The 15,603-nt window shown below is 32.4% G+C and overlaps 1 protein-coding gene across 2 annotated transcripts in view; it reads left to right on the forward strand.

Annotated features, from left to right (window-relative positions):
• The window catches only part of NUP58 (nucleoporin 58), a 46,158-nt gene extending 31,451 nt beyond the window's left edge, over positions 1–14,707 (forward strand). For both annotated transcript variants that reach the window (XM_041766889.1, XM_041766890.1), the window contains exons 10-15: positions 498–616; positions 1,040–1,122; positions 3,895–4,096; positions 9,521–9,619; positions 11,206–11,301; positions 12,541–14,707. In XM_041766889.1, coding sequence (XP_041622823.1) covers positions 498–616; positions 1,040–1,122; positions 3,895–4,096; positions 9,521–9,619; positions 11,206–11,301; positions 12,541–12,710 — 769 coding nt within the window. In that variant the 3' untranslated portion in view covers positions 12,711–14,707. The remainder of the gene's footprint in view (positions 1–497; positions 617–1,039; positions 1,123–3,894; positions 4,097–9,520; positions 9,620–11,205; positions 11,302–12,540) is intronic.
• The last annotated feature ends 896 nt before the right edge of the window (positions 14,708–15,603 follow it).

The following is a 15,603-nucleotide window of genomic DNA, read 5'->3' on the forward strand; positions in this document are numbered from 1 at the left end:
GAAATTTGAAAAATTATAGTACAAAGAATTTCCTTATATCCCTTCCCTTAACGTTAACAAACTGTGTAACCACAGTATAATTATCAAAGATAGGAAATTAACATAGGCGTGATATTATTAACCAAGTTACAGAACTTATTTGAATTTTATTGATTTTTTTCATTAACGTGCTTTTTCTTTTCCAGGATCCAATCTTTTCCACTACTGTACTTCTTCCATTCCAGAATCCTATTCATTTTGCATTTAGTTGTTATTTCTCCTTTATCTCTCCCAGTTTCTAACAGTTATTTGGTCTTTGTCTTTCATGACCCTGATATCTTGAAGAGTATAAAGTTACTTTGTAGATTATCTCTTCATAGAGATTTTTCGCAATTGAGATAAGGATGTGCGTCTTTTTGATACCTTGATAATTTACAAGTTTTCATTTTGGTATTTGGAATGTAAGGAAAATACTAGTTTTAAAACTTTGATCTGACTTTGTAAATGTTTTCGTATAGCTACTTCAGAATCTTGGTTCAGCAGTTTGAGGTACAGCTTCAGCAGTACAGACAGCAGATTGAAGAACTAGAAAACCATCTTGCCACTCAAGCAAATAACTCACATATAACCCCTCAAGGTAACGTGCTTTCTGTGGTGATTTTTTTTTTTCTTTTTTTGGATAGCATTATTTTTTGGTGAGAGAGGTTAAGGTGTTATTAATAATAGATATTCTACATAACTATTAGTAGTTGTCTTAAGCTGCCATAAGAAAATTTCCTTAAGGCCTTGAATAGATCTTTATTCTCTGTAAATAGAAAATGCTTTATTATGAACTGTTACAGAAGTCTCAGGGCCTTCTCCCTCCCTTTCCCTGATAACTGATGCAGGCACACTGCTCTCCGTTTGCTCACTGTTCTGTCTTCTCTTATTCATGCAAATATTTATTTAGTTTTTTCCTCCTATACTTTAAACTATACCAAAAATTTGACTCAAGTAATAGAAAAATAATACTGATTGTTACATATATATATTTGTGTGATAATATAATTTTCTTTTATAGATTTGTCAATGGCTATGCAGAAAATTTATCAAACATTTGTAGCTTTAGCTGCACAACTTCAGTCTATTCATGAAAATGTAAAGGTAAGTTCATTATCAGTTCACATATCTGTATATCTAGACCCAAGTGAAGTATTTATTTGTGGGGCACAGCATTCATGCTTATTATGAAAAAGACTAAAAGTAAAATAATCTGCAATCATGCTCAGACACAATCACAGATTTTTTTTTTTTAAAGATCCAGGTGTTCTATGCATTCAGCTCTTTTAACTTTTTTCGGTTTATTGTTGTAAATAGTTTTCTGTGTTAATACACGTTTCTTCAACATTTTTAGTAGTTAATGTAGCATTTCATTGTATATGTGCATAGATAGTTTATTTAACCCATCCTCTTTTTTTTGGCCATTTAGGTTTCCATCTTTACCACTGTAAGCAGCACTACAGAAAATAAACATTCTTAGTAGCAAAAGCATTTTGCACTGCTCTAATTTTATATATGTTTTAAATACGTATTAGTCATCAAATGCTTACAAGCATTTTTATCAAATTTTCCTGAAATGTAAAGGTATATAATAAATATTACTTTAGTTTTTTTAAAGGGATAAAGAGGATTCCCTGTTGTCTCACAGACTCACAGATGAGTCTTGTGTTGTACGGATTTTTTTCTCAATTACTATTATGAAAGTTTTCAAATATACATTCACAAAAAAGTAGGGTACTATTGTAATGAATGCCCACATACTCATCATTCAGCTTCAACTATTATCAAGACCCTGCTGGTCTTAACTTTATCCATCTTCTACACAGAGATGCTAGAATATCTTAAAGCAAATTCCAGACATGTCATTTCTAAGTACCCATGCTATTTTTTAATTTTTTTTTAAAGATTTTATTTATTTATTCATGAGAGACCGAGAGAGAGGCAGAGACATAGGAGAAGAGGTAGGTGGTAGACCGATGCGGGACTTGATCCCCGGGATCGTGCCCTGAGCCGAAGGCATACCCTCAACTACTGAGCCACCCAGGCGTCCTATACATGTTTTTTTAATCGCAGTTTCTCCTCTCTGATTTGAAAACTACCTTTTTCAGTAACATGACCATAAAACAGTGGGACAGATTCACACAAAATCACCTCTGATCATGTTGGATAAGCTTTACATGACAATTTGACCTACTCTTTTTTTTTTTTCTGGAATTTACATTCCTGAGAACCAAAGGATGTTTTGTGATCAGATTGACTATGTTGCCAATTATTTTCAGCTGCTTTTAGTGAGCAAACTAATTTCTGGACTCAATCGCTAATAAAAATTTTACAAGAGGTGGTTTTTATTTTTGTTTCTTGTGTATTGTTTTTCATGAGATAATCTCCTAAAATTGGCTTAAACCACCTGAGCCAGCCTGTCTTTAGTGACATTAACAAAATTGGACATTTTATCAGTAATTATACAAATTGTGGCTGAGGTCAGTTTTTTGTTTTGTTTTGTTTTCCCTTAAACCAGTTGTGTTTCAAGTCTCTTGGGCAGGTCATTATTTTCTAGTATCTGAAGTAGAATGGATATTTGTAGGCTGTTATGTCACATTGCATGGGTATGTGCATTTAATTGTACAGAGAAAAGGGAGGATGGATTAGGGGAGATCAATTTTAATATAATTCATTCTTGTGATATCACATTCCCTACTACTGACTGTATATCCCACGGTTTTCAGTTCTTGGCAGGCCTGCTTCAATATGTTAGGAAAGTTTGGAACCGGAACATCAAATACACACAAAAGGGGTTGATAACATTTAAATATTGTAAATAACAGTAAGATTTCTAAATGTTCTACCTGTTAAGACCAAAAAAGATTAATGTTTATTAATTTCTGTTGAGAATGGTAGGGAGTCTGAGAATTCTACATCTCTTTAAAAATTTGTTTAAAACTGATCTAAATTAGATTAAACCTTTAATGAAAGTTATTTAGTAATTCTGATATGAGGTAGAATCATTCCTATTAATTGCCTTAATCCATGCAGATTTTGCACTAGGTGAACCGGCCCACCTTATGAACTTGGTAATTTCTCTTTCTTACTCTGAAATTATAAACTCACTCACTTCCCCTCTATGTCCCCCCTCCCCCCGGTTTGGTTACACAAGCTCAACATGAGTCATTCTCATTGTAAAAGAGGCAGATCATATTGATAAAGTAAAAGCTGTCTTTATACCCCCAAGCCCTCTCTACTAAGTTAACCTCTTATTTTAACCTGTGTCACCCAGGCCTTTTAAAGAAGACATTTAACAAATATAGATTTAGTACATGTTTCTAGCTTTTTGAATCTGAAAGTGCCCAAAAGGTCGAACACTGGAGGGGGAAATGTGAAAAACTGGAATATTGAAACTGGAATTTTATTATTTATTATTTTTTATTTTTTTTGAAACTGGAATTTTAGATACTACTTTGCTTGATTAAAAGCTGAGCTAACTCATTTTAAAGAGGGCCTCATGAGTGGGGCACTTGACAGGATGGGCACTGGGTGTTATTCTGTATGTTGGCAAATTGAACACCAATAAAAAGAAATTTATTATTAAAAATAAAAATAAAGAGGGCCTCATGAAGCCAGAATATATTAGGCAATTTATTGTAAAGACATGACAAAAATAGGGAAGAAAATACTCAAAGAGAATAATAGAGCTTGCACACGTCATTTCCCACACCACGCATCACTAGCACTTTGATTTGCACTTTAGGGCAAATGTTTAATATTGGCAATATTGTCAGTGTCTTTCATCTGTCTGCTTACCTCCTTACTTCCTAGTTAGATTATTCGTATATTACCAAAGTCAACAGAACTTCTTAACCTCTTTTTTCTCTCCTTTAGGTGCTAAAGGAACAGTACCTTGGCTACAGGAAAATGTTCTTGGGAGATGCTGTAGATGTATTTGAAGCCAGGCGAGCAGAAGCCAAGAAGTGGCAGAATGCGCCCAGAGTTACTACTGGGCCCACCCCTTTCAGCAACATGCCAAATGCAGCAGCCGTTGCCATGGCTGCAACACTTACACAGCAGCAACAGCCTGCTACAGGTCTGAATGCATTCAAGTTATAGCTTCTTACTGTTCAAATGCAGAACATTGATGTGCATTTTTAAAAGTCTTCCTTTTGTGTTAGCACTAAAGAAATTTCTATGAGTAGCTGTTCCAATACAATCTAAAAATTGTGATGGACACAATTATAAACATACCTGATAAAAAATGCAGGGTAGTCTTAGCAATAATTATACATCAAGTAGATACTGAATATTGTGAATTACTTAATGTTATTTGCTGTATTGCTATAAATGCCCTTTAGAACATGGTGTTTCACTACCGAATTACATTTAAGAATATTAGATTCTAAAATTGTGATTGTATCATTTATTGTTTTAAAAGTCAGAGATAATGCAGCCATACATTGCATTTTTCATATATGATACTGATAGATGGTGCATTCTCCTTTCCTCATACATAATGATTACAGAGTACCCCACATCTAGGATGAAGTACATTGTTACGACTGAAGGCGTGTTGAAGATGAGTTGGTTGTTTTTATGCATCATGACTGAAATCAGAAGGCAGGTCCTCTTAACCAAATTTGGAAGAAAGTACATACTAGAATTCTTTGTACCTTTTCAGAATGAACAGAACAGTAGCAAGAGCAGGAAAAAGATGTTTTGAGATGTTCTGGATTGCATATTAAGTATGAACTGGGAAGCTGGGCAGATGATGAAAATAATTAATGAGATATGGGAAAGCAGATAATTTCAGTCCTTGGTTTAATTCCACTACTAATGGGAGAAACATTTTTATGGTCTAGTTCTGCAGTGTGGAGTTTGGTCCTATGTCTTTTGAAGATTATTGTCTTTACTCCTCCAGTCTCTTTTTTTGTCAGGCTTGAAGTAGGACGTAGAAAATATAGTCTTAATGGATATTGACTTTTCTTTTTACTTTACTCGTTCATAATTTTTGAGTAATGCTTATTATTATCCTATAGCATGTGTCTTTCTGAAAGTTCCATATAGTCCAATAGTAAATTATAGTACAAAAAGAGTATTGTATTCAGGCTGCCTCTACTAGGGAAGCATTCTCTGGTTTTCATTACTGGCAGTTTAAAAATTGTTCTTCACATTTGGAGATGACAGAATTGACTTACCATCAGTGAATGGCTGATGATTGGTTTATGCCAAACCGTCCACATTCCATGGCTGGATCCATGTGAATAGTGGCTCACAGTGGCACTATATAGTAGTTCTCTAGCTGGCTGGAGTGTAGGATTCATTCTCAAGTTATGGAGGGAAAAAAGTCAGTATGTGGCTGATTGCTGTCAAGTCAGTATAGGAATCAGCCCCGTAATAATTAGGATTATCAGTTCTCATGATTATTTAGCTAACGAAACCAACATAGTACTGATTTACTTTTTGGAGCCTGTATTAATCCTAAAATAGATCAAATAAGCATGGGTTTTAGTAGTGTGTTCTTTAAAACTTAAGAGATTTCCGTTTTAATAAATACAACTTGAGAAAGGTCAGTTATGTAAAATGTCATAGTATAAATGAATTCTCTTCTGTGGTGTATAACTAAATTTAAAGCCAAACCACTTGTCAGCGTTGTTGTTCTTAATTCTTTTATGTAGAGAGTTTTGAGAGGTCATGCATTTTGGACTCATGAACATATGAAGATATATGTTCATTCTATAAATACAAGTGAGTGCTTACTATGTGCTAGGCTCCAAGGATACAGACGTAAACAATACGAGTGGAGTATGGTGTTTGCTTTCTGTGGTGGTGGAGAATGTTAGCTTAATTTTGAGGAATCATCTTGAGGAGGCTTTGTTCATTTAATTTTATTTGTGACTTTTGCCAGGCTCCAGGGAAACTTGACTGCTTTCTAATGTTCCCCACAATTTTGAAGCCTACAATAAGGCTTCCTGATTGGCTGGCAGGGATTATAATTTATCAGGCTAAACAGTCTTACAGTGTTTTCATTTTGAGTTGTGTGGATTTTTAGAACTGAGAAGCTAAACAATAGTAATAACAGTTTTGTATTATGTCTTCTCTTTTTCCTTTTATTTCTTTGAGGTCCTCCCCAGTTCCATAGTGCATTCCTTTATGCATCTGATAGGATGTTAGTTATTCCAGTCATGTCACCACTACAGTGAGATGGATGAGGTCTCTTAGATGCATTCTGATTTCATGAGTTACAGCCTGTTGAGAAATTACTGCATTGTGCTTTGTACTCAGTGATTGTTTAGGTCCTGCAACTTTGAGGACATTTTTTCTTTTTAAGTGTCAGTAACAAATTTTAAAGACCATCTAGATTTAGTTAGGTAAAGCATATGTGCTGTTTTTATACATCACTGTTGATCTGTGCAAGATTTGAGTTGTCAGGGGTTTTTTCTTTAGGTTGCATATGGGTTCTTCACTAATGTAAAAAGTGCAGATAGCTTCTTAGGCTGCTACCTTCTGAAGGTGGTTTCTGCGTAGTCTTGAAGGTGGAAGTATGGATTGAAGTGACTTCTTAACTTTTCTTTGGTGTTTTTTAATGAAAAAAATATATAATAGAGATTAGGCCTGCATGATTTATCATTATTGCTTCTGAAGACTGAAGAGAATTGATGAAAAACCAGCAGGCCAATTACATATCAAATAAGCATCAGTACATGGGTAAATGAAATATTAGTAGATCTTGAGTATACTTGTCCATCAGTGCTTTTGAAGCCTCTTAAAAAGCTTAAGACAATTACATTAGGATTATCAATATAATTTTAACTTAGGATAGATTGTTTTAAGCTAATGTACTGGGATTAAGTTTTGCTGTTGTGTTTTGACACTTTTAAAAGTTCTTAATGTTTACATAATAAGACTATTCTCATGTGACTTAGCTGCTATTTTTAAGGAGAGCTGAGACATTTTGTTAGGAATTTCTAATTTCTAGCTTTTAGTGTAGGTTTGAACATTTAAGATGTAGTGTTAAGTAGGAAATTTTAAGTATTTCATTTTAGTTTCTTGTAGTTTTGTGGTTTTGTTGTATTAAACAACCAAAGGAACATTCCCCATTAAATCAGTAAGTAAAAATTTTCAAATTGGGGAAAAAAGGCATTTTTTTGTTTCTAAGAAAAATTATTTTTAAAATATGACTTAGGAATAATCATACTAATTACATTAGGTATTTTGAGTAATTGAAAATTATTTAAAAATTTTAGCACTTTAGTCCTTTTCCTGTGAATGCAGTTTTACTTTTAAGAAAGTAGAATTTATTCTGGAAAATATGAATTACAGTGCTAAACTTGATTTTGTTGTGTGTGAATATATTATACGGTAACTTTTGTAAAATGTTACTCTACATGAAGATTTCACTTTAGGCAATTATTGGGATATATTACTACTAACTAGGTTTTATTTATGGAACTAAGCCTCTCATTGAATGACTATTCAGATTCTGAAACAGATTTCTTGAATTGTTTACGTGACTTTTGCCTGAAGGATTTAGATTCTGCTTTCTAATAGTGAAACTAATTTATATGGTGGCCAGAGTGTAATATATGCTAATACTTTGGCATGGGAGATATTTATCATGAGTTTTTAATATTAAAAAATGTTATACATTTGCCTACTAGTTTTATAAATGATGTTGCCTTCAGAATTTGTGTGAAGGTACAAAACTCAAAGTAATCATGTACCTGTTGTGCAATGGAAAGTCTTGTCATTGTCAGAGTTCTTGATTACCTATATCCTGAATATTGATGATTAGGGTTACTCTTAAAAACAGACCCACACACAACAAAAAGCATGTTATTTGAGTAACTCTTATGACTTGTAGGGTTGAGGGCTGTGGTGTGCATTATTCTTTAGGGTCTTCCACCAGCAGTGCCTCCTATTAACATGTGACACTTAAGTCTCTCAGTGTTAAAGAAACTGGACGTGTGTTTTCTATGTATTATTTTTGTTCAAAATAAGAGAGTAATATGCTTAGTTTCTTTTTCCTATAGTAACATTTTACAAAAGAGCTGCTAGGCAGGTATTTTATTCTCAAATTAATCTCAAACTGGATGTAAAAATTTAAATCCTTTTTTAATTTATTTTTTAATAATAGTATAAGAACTCCGGCTGCTATTAGTTCTTATTCTTTATTTTCTGGGTAGAAGCTATTTGAAAAGTCCAGTTTCTGTCCCAGTGTAGCAAAATGCAGTTTCCTCAGTTTTCTTTTTCTTTTTTTAATGCTTTATAATTTTACACTACCTTTTGAATATACAAACCTCATTCTTCATTAAACAACTTGAAGGCTTTGATTTTTTTTTTTTTGAAAATTTTAAATTTCAATCTGTATATTACTTTGGCTGTTCCCTCAACTTTGAGATGCACTGATCACTGTGCTTGAAAAAGACAAGACTGAAGATTGTACTATGAAATTTATTGAATAATTTTCATAAATTATTTATCAAATGAGAGATTTTTAGATTTTTGTATTCTGCTTAGTTAAAAAAAAGTAGTTAAAAAGAGAGGCTAGTAAGTTTGATGCTATTCTTGCCAAACAAACTCAGCCAAAATCTTTAAAGTAACAAATGGGAAAAAGGATGACTAATTGTTCTGCATCTGAGTACGTTTTCCAAAATGTTGGAAAGAAACTTCTGAATTGAAATCTTGAATGTATTGAATCTGTCAAGGTACACAGCGGTGCCTTTGTAAATGTTCATTATCTATCTTATTTAATCAGGTGATAAGTGGTGTAATGTAGCAGAGCTTAATAATAGAACTCAATTATCACTTTTTGTGAACAAGTTGGAATTGTCATGTTACTGTGTAATTGATTTGCTTTAAAATGAACAATAAATTTAATAAAATAAAACATTGTCTTGTTTTTTATCTATTTATTGTATATATCATTTATATTTCATATAAAAAAGTGATGCCTAGTTTTTTGGTACTTACTCTTATGAAGTAACATGATAGTTTTGCCATGTTAGTGTCAGTCTCTTTGATCAGTTGAGACTTGACTCTAACGGTAAGGAGCTTGTTTTAAAAACAGAAAAAAAAAAACCTTTACTAATTACACCAAGTAATTTTATCAGAAAACAAGTGGGGAGAGCTAAAACCATCCTAGAAATAAAATTAAAAGAATTATAATTTACAATACATTAAAGATTTCAAATTATTTAGTAGGTTAAACTAACAATCATTTTTCAATGTGGTAAGCCTCTTAATTGTATGGCGTGAACAAGTCACTTAAAAACAATTTTTTTTTTTTGATAGGTAAATCCATTGGAATAGATAAATCAGTCTGGGGAGACATCCTGAAAACTGAATTTTAGCAAATAGAATTTGTCAAAATTAATCACTGTTTATTTAAAAAATAATTTCATAAAGAAACTTTAATCTTGAAAGAGTAAGGCAAATTTGTTTTTTTTTCCCCCCCGTTTTGTTTTGTTTTGTTTTTGTTTTTGTTTTGTTTTGTTTTGTTTTTTTGTTATACCAGGGCCACAGCCATCTCTGGGAGTTAGTTTTGGAACGCCATTCGGCTCAGGTATTGGCACTGGCTTGCAATCAAGTGGCTTAGGTTCTTCAAACCTTGGAGGTACACTTTCATTTTTCTAATATTGCATTGGACTATTATACATTTGAATTGATACTAGCCTGTAAAAAAATTCTAAGAAGCTCTGCTACTTTGGAAGTTAAGGTTCCACCTGACAAAAGCAGTTCTACAAACATAATCCATGCTTTCTAGTATTAGATTTAGAACTTAAAAAAATCATTTCATCTTCGGTGAATAGTAAATATAAAAGAGTAGTAAGATTAACCGGTAGGGATGTTCATATTTTCAGAGCAATATGCTAAAATGTGAACTTGAAAATTACTTAGTTTTAATAAATTTAATTAACTTTAAAAAATCAGTAGTCTTAATAACATCAGTTTGGAGTCCAAACGACTTCTGGACATACATCCTAATCATTATCTTCTTTTTCTGTAAATGAACACTTTAAATGGGGAAATAATTTTATTATAATTGAACAGCTCAGCTTCTGTCTTTTCCTGAGCATTTTGGGCATATTTGCCTTTATGCATACTTGTATATTTAGTGATGAATAGTTTTATAAGTTAATTCTAACTAGTAAGGTAAGTGTTCTATAAGTCGTCATGTTAAGTAAAAACATATTCACAATTCTTTGCTATGGGTATTTGAAAGAGTGTACTGTGGCAAGTGTATTGTCATATAATGAATAAAGTTCCTTTATTTCCACTAAAATGTATCATCATAAGAGAAGCCTGTGAGCAATCAAGATTACTTAATGTAGTAAATTCTTTTGGAATTACTAGAATTATGGCAGACAGCATATTTCCTATGATCTATAATCCAATTTGCCATTACATATCTTAGCTTTATAAGCCATCATACTATCAAACTCAGTATTTTAGATAATCTGTTGCAGAGTAGCCTAAGAAGAATTGAATTTTATTTTTAGAGCACCTGACTTTTAAGAGAATGGAAACAGGTCTTTACTTATTAGAATCACCTCTTTTATATAATGAAATATATTTATTTAAATTGTGACTATAGTATTAGAAAAATCATGATGATCCCACTCTAATTTTCTCAATTGTAATATCAGCTGGTATATGATAGAAGTCTACCGTTAACTGAGTATATTTAACATGATTGTGTTGTAATAATGCAGTTTTTCAATGGTAAAGGTTTGTAAGTGAAAATGTTTTGGTAAAAAGCAGAATAAAGTTTTACCTTATGGTACTTGGTGTTTAAGTTGTTGTGCATGTCATACTTTTTTTATAAATTTAGTTAGCTTTTTTTTCCCCCCCAAAATGAAATATACCTAAGTAGATATGTTTATACCTGTTTGACTAACATCATATTCGAATGATCACTAACATTTCTAGTCCATTTGGGAGAGAAAATACTAATATGATCTTGTTTCTCTATGGCTTTGTTCTTTAAAAATTGTTGATGGGTCATAAATTTAGTCTAAATACATAAAAATGTTTATTTCAGATTAACCTGATTCTTCCAAAAGTCTGCAAAAGAGTAAATAGATTTCTGTAATAGCACTATATTTATTAGACCTTTGATAATTTTAGGTTTTACTTGTCAGTATCCTTTAACCTGTGTTTTACATACCATTGTATATTTCTCTATTACCCTTCCACTAGGATTTGGAACTAGCTCTGGTTTTGGATGCAGCACCACAGGGGCCTCCACATTTGGATTTGGAACAACAAATAAACCCTCAGGAAGTCTTAGTGCAGGTTTGTGTGTTTTTGGCCTGAATTTCAGGCAAATTTAAAGATGCAAATTATTTAATTTAAAAATATAAGTATTGTTATTTCCAGTATCCAAAAACAATCCCTGATTCAGTTTCTATCCCCTGAATGAAGCATGCAAGCCTAACAAATCATACAGTTTTCTCTCTCTTATAAACTAAAAAGTCAGATTGGTGAAATATTTCTAACAAGACTTATTAGTTTGATATAATAAGTTATCATTTAACTAAGTAGAGATTCTTTTAAACCCAAAGACTAGTGTCATGGTTAAACAAGTCTCTTCATTATTACAAAAATGAACCCATCATAAAGGTTTTAATCCAGTCTTTATCATTTTTTATTTAGGAAAATAATTTCTCTCCCAAAGAGATGTTTAGTTATCAGTTCCTTTGGTTTTTAAGAATGCCAGTATTAGAGATGATGATTGATTGGATTCTTTGTTCATTTGGAATAGATATGTAATCTTTTGTTCTAGTAGAAAATTCTAAATTTCTTCTCCATTTTCTCTATATGTATAAATAATGGCTTTTTTTTTTTTTAACATGCAGTGCTTAGGGATAAATAGCATGTCTAAAATAATGACATATAATACATTTAAAATTATGTTTAAATTGACGGAATTTTAAGGAAATTCCATTTAATGTTAAGTGGTATTTAAAATCAACAGTTCCAAAAGAGTAAGATAAGAGCATTCACTGGTATGAGGAAGTAGGCAGTGATAGTACTTGATCTTATTGATGCAGGGGTTCTTACGAAATCAGAACAATTGGTACTACTCTTTCATGTGTTCATTGACCTGAAAATTGTGGGTTAAGGCCTTCTTAGAGGATTTAGGATTATAGAAATGGGTCCAAAGGTTGTGAAGTCTCTCTTCTAACTGTTAATAATATGTTTTAGAGGGGCTGAAGGAGGAAGGCACCGCGACATATTTAATTAACAGGAAAGTATCTGGCAACTTGAAGTTTTCTGTAGAGTTCAGATATTTGTGCTCAGGTTTCTCTTTGGGCCTGGATCACTAAACTTCTGTCTTTAAAGGTGCCTCTTAGTTGTTTGCTAAATTATTTTCCTGTAAGATTCCATGTTACAAATTTAGGGTTCTAAGATATTTGCTATTTTTATAAATTATATATTCTTTTAGCTAGAAATTTACCTCTCTTCCCCATTTTTTATATTTGTTTTTGTGATTTAATTTCTGATATGAATATTTTCTTCCCTAAACATAAGGCTTTGGCAGCTCAAGTACATCTGGGTTTAACTTCAGCAATCCTGGCATCACGGCGTCAGCTGGTTTGACATTTGGGGTGTCCAATCCTGCCTCTGCAGGTTTTGGAACAGGAGGACAACTCCTTCAGTTGAAGAAACCTCCAGCTGGAAACAAAAGAGGAAAAAGATAAACATATGGGTGGATGTGGTTGAGAGAATTCATAGCAGCATCGTTCATTCTATGAGTCTATTTTTCTAAAATCGATGCAGTAATTAAATTGCATCCCAGGAGATTTATAAAGTTTTGATATTTTTCCCTACTCTGGAATCTGAACTTTGTTCTTATTTGCCATGCTAAACATCTTTTTTCTTGTGAATTTGAAACCCAGTTGTGTATTTTTCATTATTTTGATTGTCAGTGTAAGAATTGTTCTGATTACATCACTAATTAGTAAAACCTATTTAACCTAGTGTCATAGCAATGTTTTTGTTGATAAGGTTTACATGATGTGAATATATGCACATTTGTTTCTTATACAGATGGTATGAACTTTAAGTCCTATACTAGAATCAGTTTGTTCCTTGATAAAGGCCTTTTGAACTACACTGCAGGGCATCTTGTGAATACATATGTAAATATATACAGAATAATACACACAGTTGTGTGTTCATATAAAATATATATTTACAGACCTACAACTTTTGCCTCAGAATTTTTTCCCTTTTCTAAGGGTATTCTATTTTTCACCTTTTAAGCTTCAAATCCTCAGTGCTTGTAGAACGATGAGCTAGAGGTATCAGGTCATTGCAGTTATTTGCTTAAAGACTTAATGAAATAATTACTGGTGTAAATATTTGACCAACTCTGCTTCATTGCCCCCAGTCTTTTTCATTTTTGTTTCCACCTTAACCTTTAGCAGCTACTCTGAATGAAGAGTGCTGTAAGAATCATCAAATAGACTTTAACAACTTTTATTATCCATATACCCTCATTACGCCTATATGAGATGTTTTCTCATATTGAGCTGAACCTTCAAGAGCATATTTGAACTCCAGACTGGTGTCTGGAAGCAAAGAGCTATAAAGCCAAATTGATTCTATGCAGGTGAAGGATGCACTATTACCTTAGTGGAAACTTTTCTAGCTATTCCAATACAGAGTTCTTTCTTACAGGGCTATTGATATTGACACCAAATGGAGTGGTTTATCAGCCTCTTAAATGTCTTAAGTAAGTGCTTAATGCTTAATTTGGAATAGAGAAACAATATATTTTAAGAAAAAAAGTATTCTTTGTAGCAACTATAAACTATCCCATTTTAACAGTGAACAGAACTCCAGGTAGTGACACATAGGCATGTCAGATTGCATCTGTGTAATATTTGTCTATATTAGTATTAATGACAGAGTGGGTGAAAAAGAGGGCCCTTGGAAAGAGAACTGCCTTAGCCATGATTTCAGTCAGAAACAGTTAGGTAGACCTACTTATCTTTCAAGTACAGTTTTAAATGGGATATGAACATGGAATTTCATTGAAAATAGTTTAATTTTTTATATAGAAGGTTTTGTACATAATGTGCATCAAGTGAATATTTTCAGAATCATTTTCACCAAGGCACCTTTTTTTCTAAAATAGGTATTGCATATATATATATATATACACACATGCACACACACACACATATATTTTTAGTATAATGTTAGTTGGGTTTGATTTATTAAAGTGTTGTTAAATCTTTTATTTATCTGCATATAGCAATGATTGGCTTTTTGGGATTGAAACTTTTGCGCCTTGATGCATTAAAATAAGGAAAATGCTTTGTTTCTGAGCACTGAAGTTGTTTTTATTTTTGCATACTTCTCTAATACTGCTATCCCCAGATCCAGATTTTGGGGAAGGGTAGGAAAATGCGAGGTTTTGTGTTTTGAATTACTGTCAGAATTAAATACCCAATTACAGCAAACTTTTTTTTAAAAGGACGTTGCATTGTGCTGCAAAAATCTAAATATTTATATTTCTTATTTTTTTCTTTATATATTTTACATTTTAATATGTTGAACCACTGGAAATTTGTTACAGATCAATTTGTGATAGGAATTTAAATGTGTTGTCATTGTCGCCATTGTCTTCACTCTGTCCAGAGCCTATCATTATGTAAACAATAAAATTTATTGTGTCAGTTGCTTTGAATCTTTATAGGTGTCAATAGTTGTTCTTAATATGTAAGTTTCTTTTTATTGGTCTTTTATTCTCTTTGGTCAGTTTTTAGTGTTTTCTTTTTACCAGTTTATGTATCTTGCTTCTTTTTGTAGAGTGAACACAAGATAGTAAGTTGTCCCTTGCTTTTGTCCTTTCAAGGTTACAAAAACATAGTTATATAGAAGAATATTGAGTAGAATGTGAAAGTCCCCTTCAATTCCCAAGCCCTGATTCTACTTTCTTTCCCTGGGTATCTACTCGTCATAGTTTGGTGTGTATCCTTTTGAACCCCTTTTAAAAATGCAGTTTTCCACATATGTGTACATATGTTCATTTTTTCTTTTTTTTTCTCTTTCTCACATTTTATTCTCAGATCCTTCTTTTTTCTAACAAATGAGTTAAAAATCTGTATACTCTGATTTGCCTTTTTTCCCCTTTAATGATAGATCGCCAATGTTTTTCCATGTCAGTCCATGAAATTTGCTTTTATGTGCCATCCCATAGCATATTTTCTGTGGTTGGGCAATTCGATTCTTTACAGTATTTCAGTTTTACAGAAAAAGCAGTGAATATCCTTGTACTTGGCTCTTTGTGCTTATGTTTAATGTTTCTTTGGAATTGATCCTTGAAGAGGAATTGCTGAAAAGGCATACAAATTGTATTTCTTAATGTTGGATTGCCTTCTAAAATTGCTGTATAAGTAATGCACCTCTGCAGCGTGTATGAGTACCCATTTCCTAGTATTCTCTGTCACCCTATATATGATCAATCCTAATAATAAGTAGTAGTGAGGTTGAGCTTTTTAATATATATTTAGCCATTTGCATGTTATTGTAATTGTATGTTGATTATCCTGTGTCCATTTTTATACCAGTTGATTTAGTAGT

Source organism: Vulpes lagopus, chromosome 8, assembly GCF_018345385.1.
Source record: "Vulpes lagopus strain Blue_001 chromosome 8, ASM1834538v1, whole genome shotgun sequence".
NCBI lineage: Eukaryota > Metazoa > Chordata > Mammalia > Carnivora > Canidae > Vulpes > Vulpes lagopus.